General features: G+C 38.3%; 1 protein-coding gene across 1 annotated transcript in view; it reads left to right on the top strand.

The window, feature by feature from the left end:
* Window positions 1-15,801, top strand: part of LOC112686524 (DNA N6-methyl adenine demethylase-like) — a 19,483-nt gene extending 3,682 nt beyond the window's left edge. Inside the window, exons 2-9 of the mRNA XM_025558863.1 lie at window positions 7,028-7,752; window positions 8,669-9,782; window positions 10,860-11,374; window positions 13,883-13,972; window positions 14,054-14,513; window positions 14,613-14,727; window positions 14,884-15,184; window positions 15,363-15,801. Coding sequence (XP_025414648.1) covers window positions 7,105-7,752; window positions 8,669-9,782; window positions 10,860-11,374; window positions 13,883-13,972; window positions 14,054-14,513; window positions 14,613-14,727; window positions 14,884-15,184; window positions 15,363-15,443 — 3,324 coding nt within the window. The 5' untranslated portion in view covers window positions 7,028-7,104 and the 3' untranslated portion in view covers window positions 15,444-15,801. The remainder of the gene's footprint in view (window positions 1-7,027; window positions 7,753-8,668; window positions 9,783-10,859; window positions 11,375-13,882; window positions 13,973-14,053; window positions 14,514-14,612; window positions 14,728-14,883; window positions 15,185-15,362) is intronic.

Here is a 15,801-nt window from a genome sequence, read left to right as displayed (position 1 = left end):
CCCCCCCCCCCCCCCCCGAGATTGCGGTGTGTGCGTGCGCGCGCGCACATATATTACAGTGGTCGTCATCGGTGCGGCGGCGGGCGGCGATCGGTACGCGCGCCCGCGCTCATAAATATAATAGTATATGTATGCAGTGACGGAGAGTCGTTTACACGGTTATACGTACATAAATGCGCGTGTCTTGCGCGTACTCGTATTATAATACATTTACGTTTTTTTTATGTGCACGCGTGTGCGCGCTCGCATATGCGATCACGATAATATACGTATATACGAGACTGCAGTGGACGCGCGCGCTCGTCGCAATATGTTACAATGACGTATACCGCCGTCTGCGCGCGGTGAGATCGCGTTCAAATCTGTCTCCGCGCGCATTAATCCGCCACCGTACGGTTTACGCCCTCGTCGCGTCCAGCACGTGCGTTCGTAAGTTCGTAATGACTCATTACTAATGAGCTACGGAATAATTGCGTATAGTGATGATCAAAACAAGACCAAGACTTTCAAAATCTTGGTTTTGGTCTTGGTCTTGCGCTAGACTCTTGCAAGACTTGCCATTTTCACAAAATATAAAAAAAAAAAAATTAAATATCTACCTGTTATAGCTGTATAGGTTTTTTGCTATGACTTAGATGAAACTTAAGTCCAATATATTATATAGTATATTAATAATATAAAACAATCAAACAATTTAATTTTTATTATAGGTACTCGTTTAAGACTTTGCGTTTTAAAATATTATGTTTATATTATTTTACTTGTATTTAAATTTGATGAATCAATTTACCAGCATAATTAACTTTGTAATTGCCTATTACATTTATAATAAATATCAATATTATAGACTACAAGTTTAAGACAGTAATGAAATGATATGCTGTATAAGACACTAGTTTAAGTACACAATGTCTAATATGGAAAAATCACACCAGCTACAAACGAAAATATAAACGTACTTCCAATCAAAATAATATCTACCGTAGTCCGTAATAACTTCCAGCAGTTATTAGTATATTCGATTCAAATTAGAGGTGTATTATGGACATAAGTCATAAATTATTCTATGAGCAAGAAAACTTTCGATGTTTTCATCGATTTTGGGGAAAAAAATATAATTTTTTAGTAATTGCTAAGAATGAAACAACTATATTATGTTATTTTGTAATATTAATTCCAATTATTTCTAATAATTTTTTTAATAATTCGTAATTTCCTCAAATACTGATCAAATTTTATTACAATACAAATAATTTCTTATTATTTTCGTTATAAATTATTAGTTAATGAAATCTAAATAAGTAACGTGTTTTTTATGAAAAAAAATTTGCAAGACTGCAAGAGTCTTACAGTGATGGTCTTGTTTTGGTCTTGGTCTTACAGATTCGGTATTGGTTTGGCCTTGTACTTGCAAGTCTAATACCGTCTTGGTTTTGGTCTAGCAGTAAGAGTTTTGCGAGACCGCAAGATCAAGACCAATTTCGATCATCACTAATTCTGTAGTTCATGACTGGCATACGCTCACCGACAACTTCGATAATTATTACCGGAGGTTGCGGGAAAAGCTGCCCTCGATTAGTGACCGGAGCCGGAACACGTGTTTGAAAGTTCGCGCTAAAGAGAAAAATCCATGACCCGAAACGGTTGTGACGGGTACCGCCGATCGTTACGTGATAGCCATACGACACGTTCGCGGCACGTCGGTTCGAAAATATTTTCGCATCACCGCAACGACGGCCGTCATCGCGTCTCCACCGTAACGCGGCGACGAAATCTTATACGCAGCTCGCGATATAGATTTCCGCCCGGCGGCCACGCACGCCGTACGATGTAGACGCGCAGGCCCGGCGGGTCGAGTTACCACGAGAATCGTCGTTTCGGCATCGGCGGCCAGCTATTTCACGCGGCCGCGATATGTGCACACGCGTATCACAGCTCCACCGCGGGTTTCGAGTTACCTGCGGCCGGGCAACCGTTTTCGGAGCACGCGAACAACGTGACGAGTACGCGCGTGTGCTTACGTAACGCAACTTGGAAAGCGCGGGAGAAACCCCGGGCGTGTCATGCGCGTTGGACAGAGACGTACGATCGCGAATCCCTGGTTACGGGCGGAGCGAGGCCGCGGTGAAGGGACAACGGCAACGTCAAAATGGCCGCGGTCGTCGCTATCGTCCCGAGGCCTATTGAACGCTCACGTGGGCGTCCTGTAACAGTAACGCTCGCGGTACAAATAAATGCGCGCACGCGTCAGTCGGCGACGGCGGGCACGAGTCTCCGGCAATTTTTGGCTCGTGGTCGCGACGTAGGCGTACACATAAAGGCGATCGGACCCAAGCTTTTTGTAACTGCGTTCCGATCGACCATTGTTTTCGGCTACTTTAATAGCTTCTGTGGTGTCTTGCCGCGGGCGAAATAGAAACGAATCATTATCCGAGAAAAATGTAAATGTATAAAAATATCATGTAACACATTTTTTCGATTTTACTTGAGAAATTGCAAAAATAGTCGTATATATCACCCTATACAACCCTTCGAAATCTGATCCATCACTAAAGGTGGCCCTTATTCTTTATCCACGAGGTAAGATAGCCTTGTCTCTATGTAAGAAATCAATTTTTTTGCGTATATTACGAAAGATAAATCTCTCTCGTATCGATGAATCGTTACACGTAACTATGGTAAGGTACACGGCTGCAATTGACGTCGAATTATTGTTGGCGCCACAGTATTGTTATAGACAGGAATTTTTATGGGAGATATTGACAGTATTATAATAAAGGTATCAAAGTAAAAAATAAATTATCAGAGCGACAACGAGTAACTAATTGCTTCGATAATGTTTAAGTCAATAACTAATTTTTATTAACAATTCTAAATAACAACTAGTAACAAAACTTTCTTTTATAAAATTTTATCCGTTTGTATAAAAAATTAAAATGATAATAAACCTTATATTTTCCTTTCTGCTGTGATCAATAATATTGTATATTATTAATAATAATATTGTACTAAATTATATAATACTATATTCGAAGATATGTATATAGACCATATGTCGATAGAAAGGCATTTACGATTCCTAAGTAAATAAAAAAAAATATATATGTCGTTATTACTATATTTACTTACTGATCATAATTAGAACCAAAAAAATATTTGTGAAAATTAAAAATGATATAATACAAAATTAGATAACTATAAAAAATCACTATTATATTGTAAATTAAGATTATTATTAGTATGGCAATATTTGTAAAAACATATTCTAACGTAATTTGTATTTAGAAGAACTTATAAAAATATAAATAATCAATAATAAAATTGAACGAGTAACGATATCGATTTTCTAGCATTAGGTTTCAAGTAATAAAGCTGGTTTTTAGGCTTATATACAGTTTTCAAGCGATTAAACACAAGGCTTTTTATTTAATTTAGATAACTATAAACAAACGATTGTAAACACAATTTAACATTGTTTTAAATGTCTGTTCAGTTTTCCTTTTAAAAAATTCTAAATAAACTGTAACATCATATTTTGCCGTTAAACTTAAATGGCTATTTGAGATCAATTTTTTATTGAAAAAAAAATCACTACTATGAATTTTGGTACAGGTTGATTAAATGGAAAATAATTTGTATAGAAAAAATCAGCAACAATTGTAAGACTAACACATTCCCTGCTGTATGCAGAATCTATAATGCATAATAAGTAATTGTTACAAATTTCAACAGTTTTCAGATTTTGTAAACATTTTTTTTAAATAAAATTTATATTAATGAATGAAACTATTATTCGTTGTAAACTTGTAAGCTATATTTACGTTAAGTATTTGGATTAATGATCTCCTTCGATAATAGTTTTAATGAATATTGATAATACGACAACCGCATTGTTTTGATTGAAAACAAGTGCATGAATAATTATGTGTGTGACCCCGGTATTAGAAGAACAACATTAAATCACAGAAATTAGTTGGTTAAAAAGATATTTTTTCAGTCAAAACTTCTTTTATATTATTAAAAATAATTATGAAGTTAGATATCAGACTATGTACTCCGCACAATTAGATGTTAGTTGTTTTTTTTTAAATATTATTGAATATTTTAATTCCCAGTTGAATTATAAAAAATAATAAAATGCGGATAAGCATTTTTAGAAGGCATTCAAGAAAAAGAAATAATAATAATAATAATAATAATAATAATAATAATAATAACAATAATAATGATAATAATAATATACAATAATAATGACAACGATTACTAGTAACTTCAGAGCGTGCGAGTTTGTTCATGTTGGGTGGGAATAAGCAAAAAATGCTGTTTTTTAAATACTTAGAACAAGCTTTGTTTCACTAAATTTGTTGTTTTCATATTATTTATTTAGTTTTTTTTTTTTTTTTTTTTTAACCCACTTTTGTGTACACGTGACAGCGGTGGCAGTGGCGGCATGAGCTCTGTACACGGAATAAATACCGAAAAACAAATGACGACGACAGAAATTATATAAAAATAAAAAAATAAAATAAAAAACCTTAGTTCGACGAGTGTTTATCTGGTTTTATTTTTTATTTTTTTTTGTCATAGGATAAACCTACACATAATACCGCTTTCCCCTCTCGTGTGCCTATACAAAACCTGGACGTGTGTGCGACCGCGGTGGTGTAGAAAAAAACCGACTGCCGCCGTCGAACGCATGGAATTTTTTTTTTTTTACTATAATTTTTACGCGTTAAATACGTAAAAAATAACGAATAAGACGACGACGAGAAACCCGGTTCGACGACGACGCGTGTCACCTTACCCACCCTGCCACTGGTCTGAGCGGTGATGTATGCGCACCGATAACATCATCATCGCGTTGTCGTGTGGTCGTCGCGGTGCCCGCGTGTGTGGGCCCATCGCCTGTATCGGCGGAATCGTCACATTTTCTCCCTCTCGTTCGCTTTTTGTTTTTTCGTTTTGTTTCTCACTTCTTTCGTTTAGCGCACACGCTTTCCTTTCGCATACGATTCCGTTGCCGGTCGTTTTCACTGGTGGGAGTAGGTGGGGAGGGGAGGCGACTAGTCGAGCAGTTACGATGACCGTGTTTTGTTGGATATTTCTTGGGTATAGCTTAAACATAGCATGTTATACTTACGGATATAACAACGGAAAAAGGGCGAGATCAGAAATCGTGTCACGCGTGCGCTTTAAAACGATAATAGTCCTCTAACCGGGCACTCGACAGTCTTTGTGTGTGTGTGTGTGTGTGTGTGTGTGTGTGTGTGTGTGTGTATGTTTGATTGAAAGGTTTTCGAGAAACCCGAAACGAAAAGTGCACATGGTCCATTGGCAACGATATCGTTTACTTTTCAAGTGAAGATACACTTCGAGATCGAACAATTAAGGACTATTATTATTTTGGTTTAATATTTCTAACTCGATCAACTCGCACGTCGTCGTTTTAATAAATACGCTCAAGTCTTTTAGCTTTAGATACGTAAATTACAAAAGGATAAACAATTTTTCGACAAACATCATGACACTCGAGATGAATAATTATTTTGGGCATATTATTTTAATAGATTTGAATAATATTATTTATTAAACAACTAGAAACTGTTATGTGGATGCTTGGTCTTGACTACTATATTAAAAAAATAAGACGGTACTTTTGAAAAAAATGTTGGTGTTACGTATTTCATTAAATAGTTAAATAATATTTTATTTGAATAGCTTAATAATAATATTGAAATAAAATGTGTTATTAGATTCAACTCTACAGTTGTTTGTGTCTTGATGATGGTTGAGATTATAAATAATTATAAACAAAATTTATACGTACAGAAAAATATTTCTTACATTGTTTTGAAAAACAATGTATACCCAATTGTACATTTTTTAACACAGACAATCATAACATATTAGTTATTTACTAAGAATACACCTTATACTTCATAATATTTTAAATATTTATGAAAACAGCATGAGAGATACTGACAACACTTAATAATTAAAGACTAGAATTTAGATACTATCATACTGATTAAAATGTACACAATATTATCTCATAATATTATGCTAAATGTTATAAATACTGAAGTATCACAAACTGATAATGAAAAGTAAATAACAACTGCTGTAAAAAATAAGGAATCATATTATATTTCTCAAAAACGGGATGTACATAAATAACATAAAAATTAATGAAATAGATAATTCGATTTCGATATTTTAAAAATAAACGTATATAAAAATGTACTAAATAGTCGAAAATATGCAAATCTAAGTATACACTTATCAGCCGAATTACTGTTGAAGTTTTAACAGTAAACATCTCGTGTAATACGGAAATGCATATAGGTACTCTGTTATTAATACGTACACGCTCACATAGAAATAATTATACATTTCTTTGGGATTTAATTATTCTACTAAATAGTATTGCTTGTTCTGATACGTACAACGATCACTACTGATTTTTTTTTTGATTTTTTAAATGCCTTTATTTTCATAAACAATTAGGAACATGCTCGTATAAAAGAATACATGTCTATTGATTTGATTTGTAATCGTTCGACGTTTCGACTCGCTATTGTTTCTGCCGAGTGAACCGTGGCGATCACGTTCTTCGCATATGTACGATGAAATTCTGATCACCGTTGACGACGTCAGTGTTGCTGCACGCTGCAGCCGACCACGATAAGATTGGTTGTGCAATCTACGTTCACCGTAATCGTAGCATAGGTATAATGTTGATAGTAGTGCACACGCGCCGCGCGTAATCTTTCTTTTCCTGCGCGTGCACGTCGTAATCCGCTTACATTCCCGATGCACTTATCGCAGACTTCCGCCGTCGCCGAGCTGTTTAATGCGATTTACGCGATACCGTACATGTTTTCCCTTCCGGTGTCCGGCTGCGTTTCCGGCGGCCACGTTACACGCGCGCGTACCCTTATCGCGGCGAACGCAACGAGAGCCGTGGGCAGTTCTTCAACCCGTGTCCACGCGCTCGCGTGTGTACTGATGACCGTGTTGTTTGCAGGTTCGTTCGTTGTCGGGCAGTAGTCCTGTGTACCGCAGTGGTCGACCGGCGTTGCGGCAGGCTCTGGGTCCGGTCGGATGCGCGACGACTTTGATCTTCAGCTGGTGCAGCAGCAGCAGCAGCTGAAACAGAGAGACGTCGTCGCCGACGACGACGATCACCAACGGACGAGCAGACAGCGGATGCACCACCACCACCATCATAATCACCAGCAGCAGCAGCAGCAGCAACAGCAACAGCAACAGGAACGTCACGGTGACGACGAAGACGACCAGGGCCATCGCCAGCGTCGTCGTCATCAACAGCAGCGAAACGGGTCGAACACGAACCGTTTGTTGAACGATACAGACGAAGACGACGACGACGACGACGCCGACGGCGACAACGACGACGACGACGACGACGAAACGGACATTGACGACGGTGGCGGAGGCGGTGATACGACTACCACGACGACAACGGACAGCACTGGCGGCGGTGGCGGCGGCGGCGGTGGTGGCAATGACGATGTGGACATGATGATAATGATGGATACGGCTCAGCCGTCCACGACTGCCGGTGGTGAATCACCACAAACACCGACATCACCACCGGCACCACCGGTGCAGTTAACAATCAAAGTCGATCCGGCCGCTTCGCCGTCGTCTTCATCGACCCCACCGCCGCCAACGGTGGCCATGCCGTCCATAAACACTAGCGCCACCTCTACCGAACAGCAGCAACAGGTTAGTGTTCACTCGATATTATAATGTACCGGCTGACTGTTCAGTAAATGTCTGGTCACACTATAAATCTGCTCCCGGGTCGTTTATTTAAAATTTTTTCCACCAAAGTTATTGATTTGTTCTGCGATATTTAACTAGTCTGCGCAGTCGATACCCTACAAACCATTTAAATGTTCTGAAGCATTGAAACTAGCAGTAGTGTAGACTAGTTTTTAAAATAATAATTACTTTTGAGGGCACCTCAATCATCAGCAGTGAACACATTTTTTTCGAATATGTAGACAATTTTGAATTTTACTAAAACATATTTATTTTATTTATTTAGAATACGAGTACAAACTTAACATAAAACTATAGAAAGAGCCAACTAAATTACATTTTTTTTTAATGTTATATAAAGCGACGATTAAGAATTTCTAATAAGTAAATTTAAAATCAATATATTAATTTAATAATATTTAATTCTAAGCGAAATGATAAACACAAATTTTGGTAATATTTGCGATTTGTAAAACATGACTTCATATATAGCCTTACGGCTACTAAAGAATAATAGCTGGTATATGTTCAAAAATTGTAATTATAAAACAATTTTTTTTTTCGTTTATGGTTGTTATTTTTATTCTTTAATTTGTTTTCACACCATATAATATTCTCATTGTAAAAATCATGTGTTTAAATTATATATTTTATCTATTGGATGCTAAAAAAAAAAAAAAATTCTAATATACTCAACCGTAAACCCTTATTTTAACACTGCCGTGACCAAACAAACGCACCAAAAACATTTTCTAAAATAATTTAATTGTTGGTACGGACTTAATAGTTAATACGTGAATATAAATCATAAATTAAAAATGTATTGCCGAAAGACAATGTTTAATAACAATTAATTGTGTACGTGTTTTTTATGTAGGATGATTACGATATGACGACGACGACCACCGGGATCGGTTACAGTGGCGTCAGTGATGGATATACATCTACTGCTACATCGGCAGGTCTTCCCGATATGATAGGCGGAAGTCACCTTCACCCACATCATCACCACCATTTACTCCTTCTACATCACCAGCAACAGCAACAACAGCATCATCCACACACACTGCCATCACAACACCAGACCGGCAGCAGCTATTACAGCGGAGACAGTGGCCAACATCATCATTCGTCTGGGACGGCAATACCACCACCAGCACCACCATTACCATTACTGCTACACGACCAACAGCAGCAGCAAATCGGTGGTGATCTGCAGCTACAACTCCAGTTGCACCACCAGCACCAGCACCAACAACAGCAACAACACCACCAACTATTACAGCAGCACCAGCAACAGCAACAACACGAAGACTTATCACGACACCACCATCACCACCATCATCACCTGCAGCTGCAGCAGCAGCATCTGGTCGAACACCAGCACCCTCACCATCACCATCATGAACTCTCTACCACCGCGGCTCACCATCACCTACAGACCCAACAGCAACATCAGCAATTTCCTTCGGCACACCTACATCACCCGCAGTATCTCCAGCAGCAACAGCAGCGGCAACAGTTTTCACCGGCTGTGACGGCGGCCAATCTTGTTCATTCGCACTATCACCAGCAGCAACAACAGCAGCAGCAGCAGCAACACCATCACCACCACCACCACCTGCAGCAGCTCCAACAGCATGTAGTCAACGACGGTGGTGGCGAAGATGACGACGAAAACATAGTCAGCTCGGCCGCCACCGGTGACGGCGGATATTCAACGTCAACGTCGGCCGCCGCGGCCGCTGCAGCCGCCTCAGCAGCCGCGTATGCCGCTGCAGCAGCGCTCTATGGTGGTGGCAGCCAAAGCCATCCCGGTGGTCATCTGCATGGAGGCCATCACCAACAGCAACAACAGCACATGTTACTGCCACCAGTGGGGTCAAGTTCGGTAACACAGCATCAGCAACTTGACATGCAGCAGCACCATCACCAAATGATGGTGATAGGTGGTGGCACACCCACTCTACCTCCGCTACCAGCAGCACCTGGTTAGTATTTAACATGTTTTTGTACTCAAATCAAAGTTTGTCGTTACTTTAATGATAATCAGCAGAACTATTCAATTTTGGGAGTCAATTAAGTTTTGAGCTAAGCACTGTTTTAAAATCACTCGACTGATTGAACACAGTTAATCGGTAGTTTTAGTTTAGTTCGTGCTAATTTTTACATTATATTTAAGAGCTATATTTATATGTTACTTAAGATTTTAAATCTCAACAGATGTTCGATCCGAAAGCTACCTACTCTAGTGATAACAGAAAGCTTAAAATAATGACTTATTTTTTGAAAATAGATAATAAAACTAGAAAATATCGTTATATTTCGTACAATTTACTTTTATATTTATTTTGATAACATATGTAACTTTGTACTTAAATGATTTGAGAATACCATAATCCATATGACTCAATCATTTAATAATGTTTTTCATACTGATTTTTTTTAAGCAATAACGAACATTTTTTTTATTAATTTTAGTATTAATTTATTTTAAATTCAGTAATTTGATTACAGTTTTAAAAACTGAATTATTTATATTAACTTAGAAGTTTGGCAAGACAGTAATCCATAAATCTATATCAATGTAAATTAGAACTCAGTTTATGTATTATAAGAATCACATGGGTTGTATATTAATGAATGATATAATTTATATTTTTATTACACATTGATTTTATCAAGTTCAGTGTAATAAATGATGTGTAGTGTGCGCAAAAAATTTGGGTCAACATGGTGATACTGTATGCATAATATTATACATTTTACGTCATAACGTAAAGTTATATCTTCTATAGCAATTATGATAGATTTATATTAAATGCACATTGAACGCTCATGATTATAAATATTATGTTAAACCGATTTTATTTTTTTAGGAATATTTTTTTATTAAGTTTCAATTACTGGAGGTTCTAAAGTTTCGATTAATCTTAGTTAACACTTAGTTTTGAAATAACTATTTTGTACAACCAAAAAAAAAAAAAACGACTAGTATTAATTAAGACGTTTGTTCAACACGTTATCACGCGTTCACGTTTTCACTATTATCTTATCGCATACTACAGATAGCCCTCCTACTCCGGCTTTACAACAACTAAGAGCAGCAGTAGCAGCGGCAGCGGCGGATCCGACGTCGGGTGGAGTGTTATCTTCACCGCCGGTGGTCAAGTCCAGGCGGACAGCTGTGTCGGCGACGATAAACGACACTGGCGGTACCGGCGGCGGAACAGCCGGTCGCTGCGGCGGTGGAGGTCGTGGCCGAGGTCGCAGAGTGGCCACGACCACTGTGACTGGAGGTGTTTCGGGTGCGTCCACGGCAGCCCTTCAGCAGCAGCAACAGCAGTCACCGTTATTGTTGCACCCGCATCACACACATCCGCACCATCACTCGCACTTGCAACAGCAGCAGCAGCAGTTCGGCAGCGGAGGTAGTGGCCCACCTACTACTCCGGCGACGACCGTGGCCTCAGAACAGCAGCAGAGCCCACCTCTGGACAGGGTGTTCATATGGGACTTGGATGAAACGATTATCGTGTTCAACTCGCTGTTGACGGGCGGCTACGCGGCGGCCCATGGCAAGGTACGACGCAATGGTTATATTCAGGGACGGCGCGAGAGGATGGGTAATAGGGGCAATTGCCCAGGGCCCCGCGCCTTTAATTATAATTAAGGCCCCGCGGTTCTGATTTAACTGAACTTAAAATATTTTATTAATGTAAATTATAAGACCCAACATTAATTTTGCCCAGGGCCTTGCAAATTCTAGCACTGGTTATATCATATGTACTCGCACGTAAACGGGTGTCTCTTACGTTTACTTTCACCCGAATGGTCGATAGCGTACCCGTGTACGTTGCGGTGCAGTGTACGATGCGTTATAATAATACATACCAAAAGTGACTGAATAAAAAATGTTGTGACAGAAAAGCTCGTAAGGCAGAAACATTTAAAAATCCAAAATTCGAAACGGAAGAAAAATCGAAATAGTTAGCCGTAGTATATCGATTATGATTTGAAATAATTAAAATGTAAATATCGATAGTTAATTAATTAATTAATCGTTTTGAAAATGAAAACGATCGATTGTTCCCGTTTATACCCAATACCCATAAATCATACCGCGTATCTTAGTAGAATGTTAACGAACACGCTGTAATTGTCGGTGATGGATATTTATTTTATGAATAATAATTAATGACACAAATACGCGTACAATCATAAGAATTATAAATAATAATATTCGGAACACCTTGTAGTAGTGAAATATAGTAGTTGTGTATCGCGTGGTGTAGATAAGTCGGACAACGGCTGTTCGACTGGTATGTGTAGAGGCGATAACGCTCTCGATTATTTTCGGTGATTTTTAAAGGGGGCCACACACGTTCAGTTAAAATTGAGCGATTTGACTGATAAATAGTTTTAATGGTTAACATACACATGCTCAATTAAAACTAAACGATTTTACTGTACAATCGGAATAAATTGTAGTAGTCTTATTAATCAAACAACTACATGGCGGCGATTAATGACGCTCTCGTAACAGTCGGGTTAATATTTATTTAAAAAAATAAAATACGTAAAAAAAAGTAACTTATGGTGTTAACAATGGTTACTAAAAATAAGTGAGTACACACATACAAATTTGTTGAATTAATTTATAATAAATTTATTTATTTATAATTGAGAATTATAACAAACGATTTTAAAAATTATTTACGGATGAATATTTAAGGATACCTGTTTGGATGTTCTTTCTTTAGTTACCCCACTAATTCAAAAACAAAACACTCATGAGGGCTGCTATATCGCCTCACAAAAGATTGATAGCGACTTTAAAATTCTTAGCGACCGGAAGAACATATGAATCTCTTAAATATTCTACAATTATTAACTTTGCTCATAAAATCTATTTAACTCAATCCAGATTTTCATGTTATAACTATTTTAAATTAATTTTTATAGGTACAACGTATATTGTTTATTTATTTTCATGACTGACTCTTTATTTACATCAGATTCTATTTCACGTCCATTACCCTGTCCCCCCCCCTCATCAAGATATGTGTGATTTTTTTACAGAATTATTCTAAAAATATTTTATATTTTGTTAATATAACACTTTGCTGATCAAAAAAATTGGTAAAATGGTCGTATAAATTCATACAAATTACGTACTAATTATAAACATGAAAAAAAATCACACATTTTTGAATGGCGGGGGACAGGGTAATGGACGTTTTTATTTCATGTAATTTCAAAATTAGTTTTGAATACGCGGCATCTTTTTTTTTTTTTTTAGATCTTGATTATTTTTGTTAAACTTTCTAAAGACACTGTTTGGAATGATAAATTTCAATGAATTATTCTTCCGCCCACTTATGTAGTTTTGTTGTTATAATTTTCAAAGCGGTTATATACGTTGATATACAATTTTAATAATTATTAAAAACTTATTAACTAACTTAATTTTGAATAAATTAAAACAAGAATCTTACTCCACCGCCAAACTAGTAAAATTAAGAACTGTACAGTTTTGCATTGCTTGTCTAGACACGCATCGTCTTAACTGTATAGTTTAATTGCTACAGTTTTATCAATGGGTTTCTTAAATTTATTTTCGATCAACTGCATAGTTTTAAAATCTACCTAGTATTGATCTACACACGTATGATTTATCTGTTTAAATATAACTGTGCCGTCAAATCACTCGATTTTAACTGAATGTGTGTGGCGTTAATGATTCTAGAGTGTTCTTGTTATACTAATCACCCATTATTGGTCGTCGCTACAATATTTATTACCTAAATTGGATTTCCATTGAGTGGTATTCGTTTTTAGTCATTGATAATTTGTTAGTCGACAATTAATGGAAAATAAAAGCATTTTGAGCATCCGAATATTCTCGGTTGTGACTTTTATTCAATGAATTGTACATATAACTAGATACTTTTGTATTAAAATAGTCAATATGATGTCTACTGATCGGATTTTTATTATTTTTAACCATATTTTCGAAGTATACGGTACAAACCTTCCCCAAAATTGCAATTAAAGTAGTTTTCAGTTTTTTATTTATATTTGTATTTAGGACCAACGTGTAATGCAGCCACTTGGTTACCGAATGGAAGAGATGATTTTCACGCTGGCCGACCAGAGCTTTTTTTTCAACGAGATTGAGGTATACTACAGATCATGATCAAACGACCGTTTTTTTTTTACGTTCATAAATAAATAATAGGTATTTGCGATTTTCGTCTAGGAGTGCGGTGGTGGTGATCAGGCGCAGCACATCGACGACGCCGCGTCCGACGACAATGGTCAAGACCTTTCGGGTTATGATTTCGGTGCGGATGGATTTTCTGCATCCAATGTCAATGCGCAGCAACAACAGCACCACTTTATCAACCAGCACCACTTCAACAACTCCGGGAGCTCCAGCAATAGTAGCAACAACCATCAGCAGCACCAGTACCAGCAACAGCACCACCAGTACCAGCAGCCATACCAGCACCATCAGCAACAGCAACACCATCAAATGATGAGCCCCGCCGGTGGAACTTCCATCGCTAATTCGACATCATCGTCCGGCAATGGTCTGAGAGGCACCGGGAGCATACGCGGTGGAGGCGGTGGTGGTGGAGTGGACTGGATGCGAAAATTGGCGTTCCGGTACCGCCGAGTTAAGGAGCTGTATAACCAGTACCGAAACTCCGTCGGAGGTAACAGAATTGACTGTGATTTTTTTCTTTCTTTCGATTCTCATCTTGTCCTGTGTTTAGTTGAGAATTTGTTTTTATTCGATATTCTTCTTTCCGCAGGGCTTTTGGGACCCCGCAAACGGGACGCGTGGCTTCAACTCCGGGCCGATATCGAACTGCACACGGACGATTGGCTTACGATGGCCGTCAAGTGCTTGAACGTCATCAACTCGAGGTATGGGTTTTCGTAATTTTATTGAAATGGTCAAAAATGCATTCCGCACAATCTGTTTGTACACGAAACCCGACCTTCCTGGTGCGTTGCACCCGAACACTGTCCGACCGGTTTCGTCATATTGTTTCATTTTGATCCGAACGCTTCTCGTTGCAGGCCCAATTGCGTCAACGTGCTGGTCACCACCACCCATCTGATCCCTGCGTTGGCCAAGCTGCTCCTGTACGGGTTGGGGCCGCATTTTTCAGTGGAAAACGTTTACTCGGCCGCTGGGGGTGGCGGCGGTGGTCCGTCGACGGGCGGCAGCAAATCGGGAAGCGGAACCGCGGCTGCGGCGACGACGGCTGCGGGCTCGTCCAAGGAATCGTGTTTCGACCGAGTGGTGCAGCGATACGGTCGGAAGTGCACTTACGTGGTGATTGGAGACGGGGCTGAGGAGGAGCGAGCTGCTCGTCAGGTACTGGATGTACACAATTTAAGTTTTACGTTGCTCAACATTTTGATCGAGTTATTGATGTATCACGCGATAAAACGATCGTTTTACGTTCTATCCGATGGTCACTTGGTTGAGAAACGGCGCGTGTGTCGCGTGTCGAATGTGTTATATTTATTCGTTTGTTTTCTGTATCGGACAGATGAACTTTCCGTTCTGGCGAGTATCTGGACACAGTGATCTGCGGGCTCTATACAATGCTTTGGACATGGGATTCCTGTGAATCGACGCAGTGGAAGCAACACCAATACCGGTACAACACTAACAACACTATTGTTATTTTACATTGATGTTGGTTTAAACTTTAAAATGTTTTACTTCTTCGCGTGACACACGTTTATCAATACTCGTATATACTTTACACGTGTGTCGCGACGGTGGCGTCCAATACGTGTATGTATATATATATATATATATTTCGTCGCATTATGAGAGTGTTTATATTGTTTTTATATTATAATTATTATTGATTTTATCATTATGTATCTATTTAACTATGTCTCGTTTATGCGATCGTATTCATGTATACGATATATACATTATTACTACGCTTATCTACATCGCATTTTATTATTATTATA

The sequence above is a fragment of the Sipha flava genome, unplaced genomic scaffold (assembly GCF_003268045.1).
Source record: "Sipha flava isolate LNK unplaced genomic scaffold, YSA_version1 314_pilon_pilon, whole genome shotgun sequence".
NCBI classification, from domain to species: Eukaryota; Metazoa; Arthropoda; class Insecta; order Hemiptera; family Aphididae; genus Sipha; species Sipha flava.
Note: the sequence above shows the minus strand (reverse complement) of the source record. Positions and strands in the feature narration are given on the sequence as shown.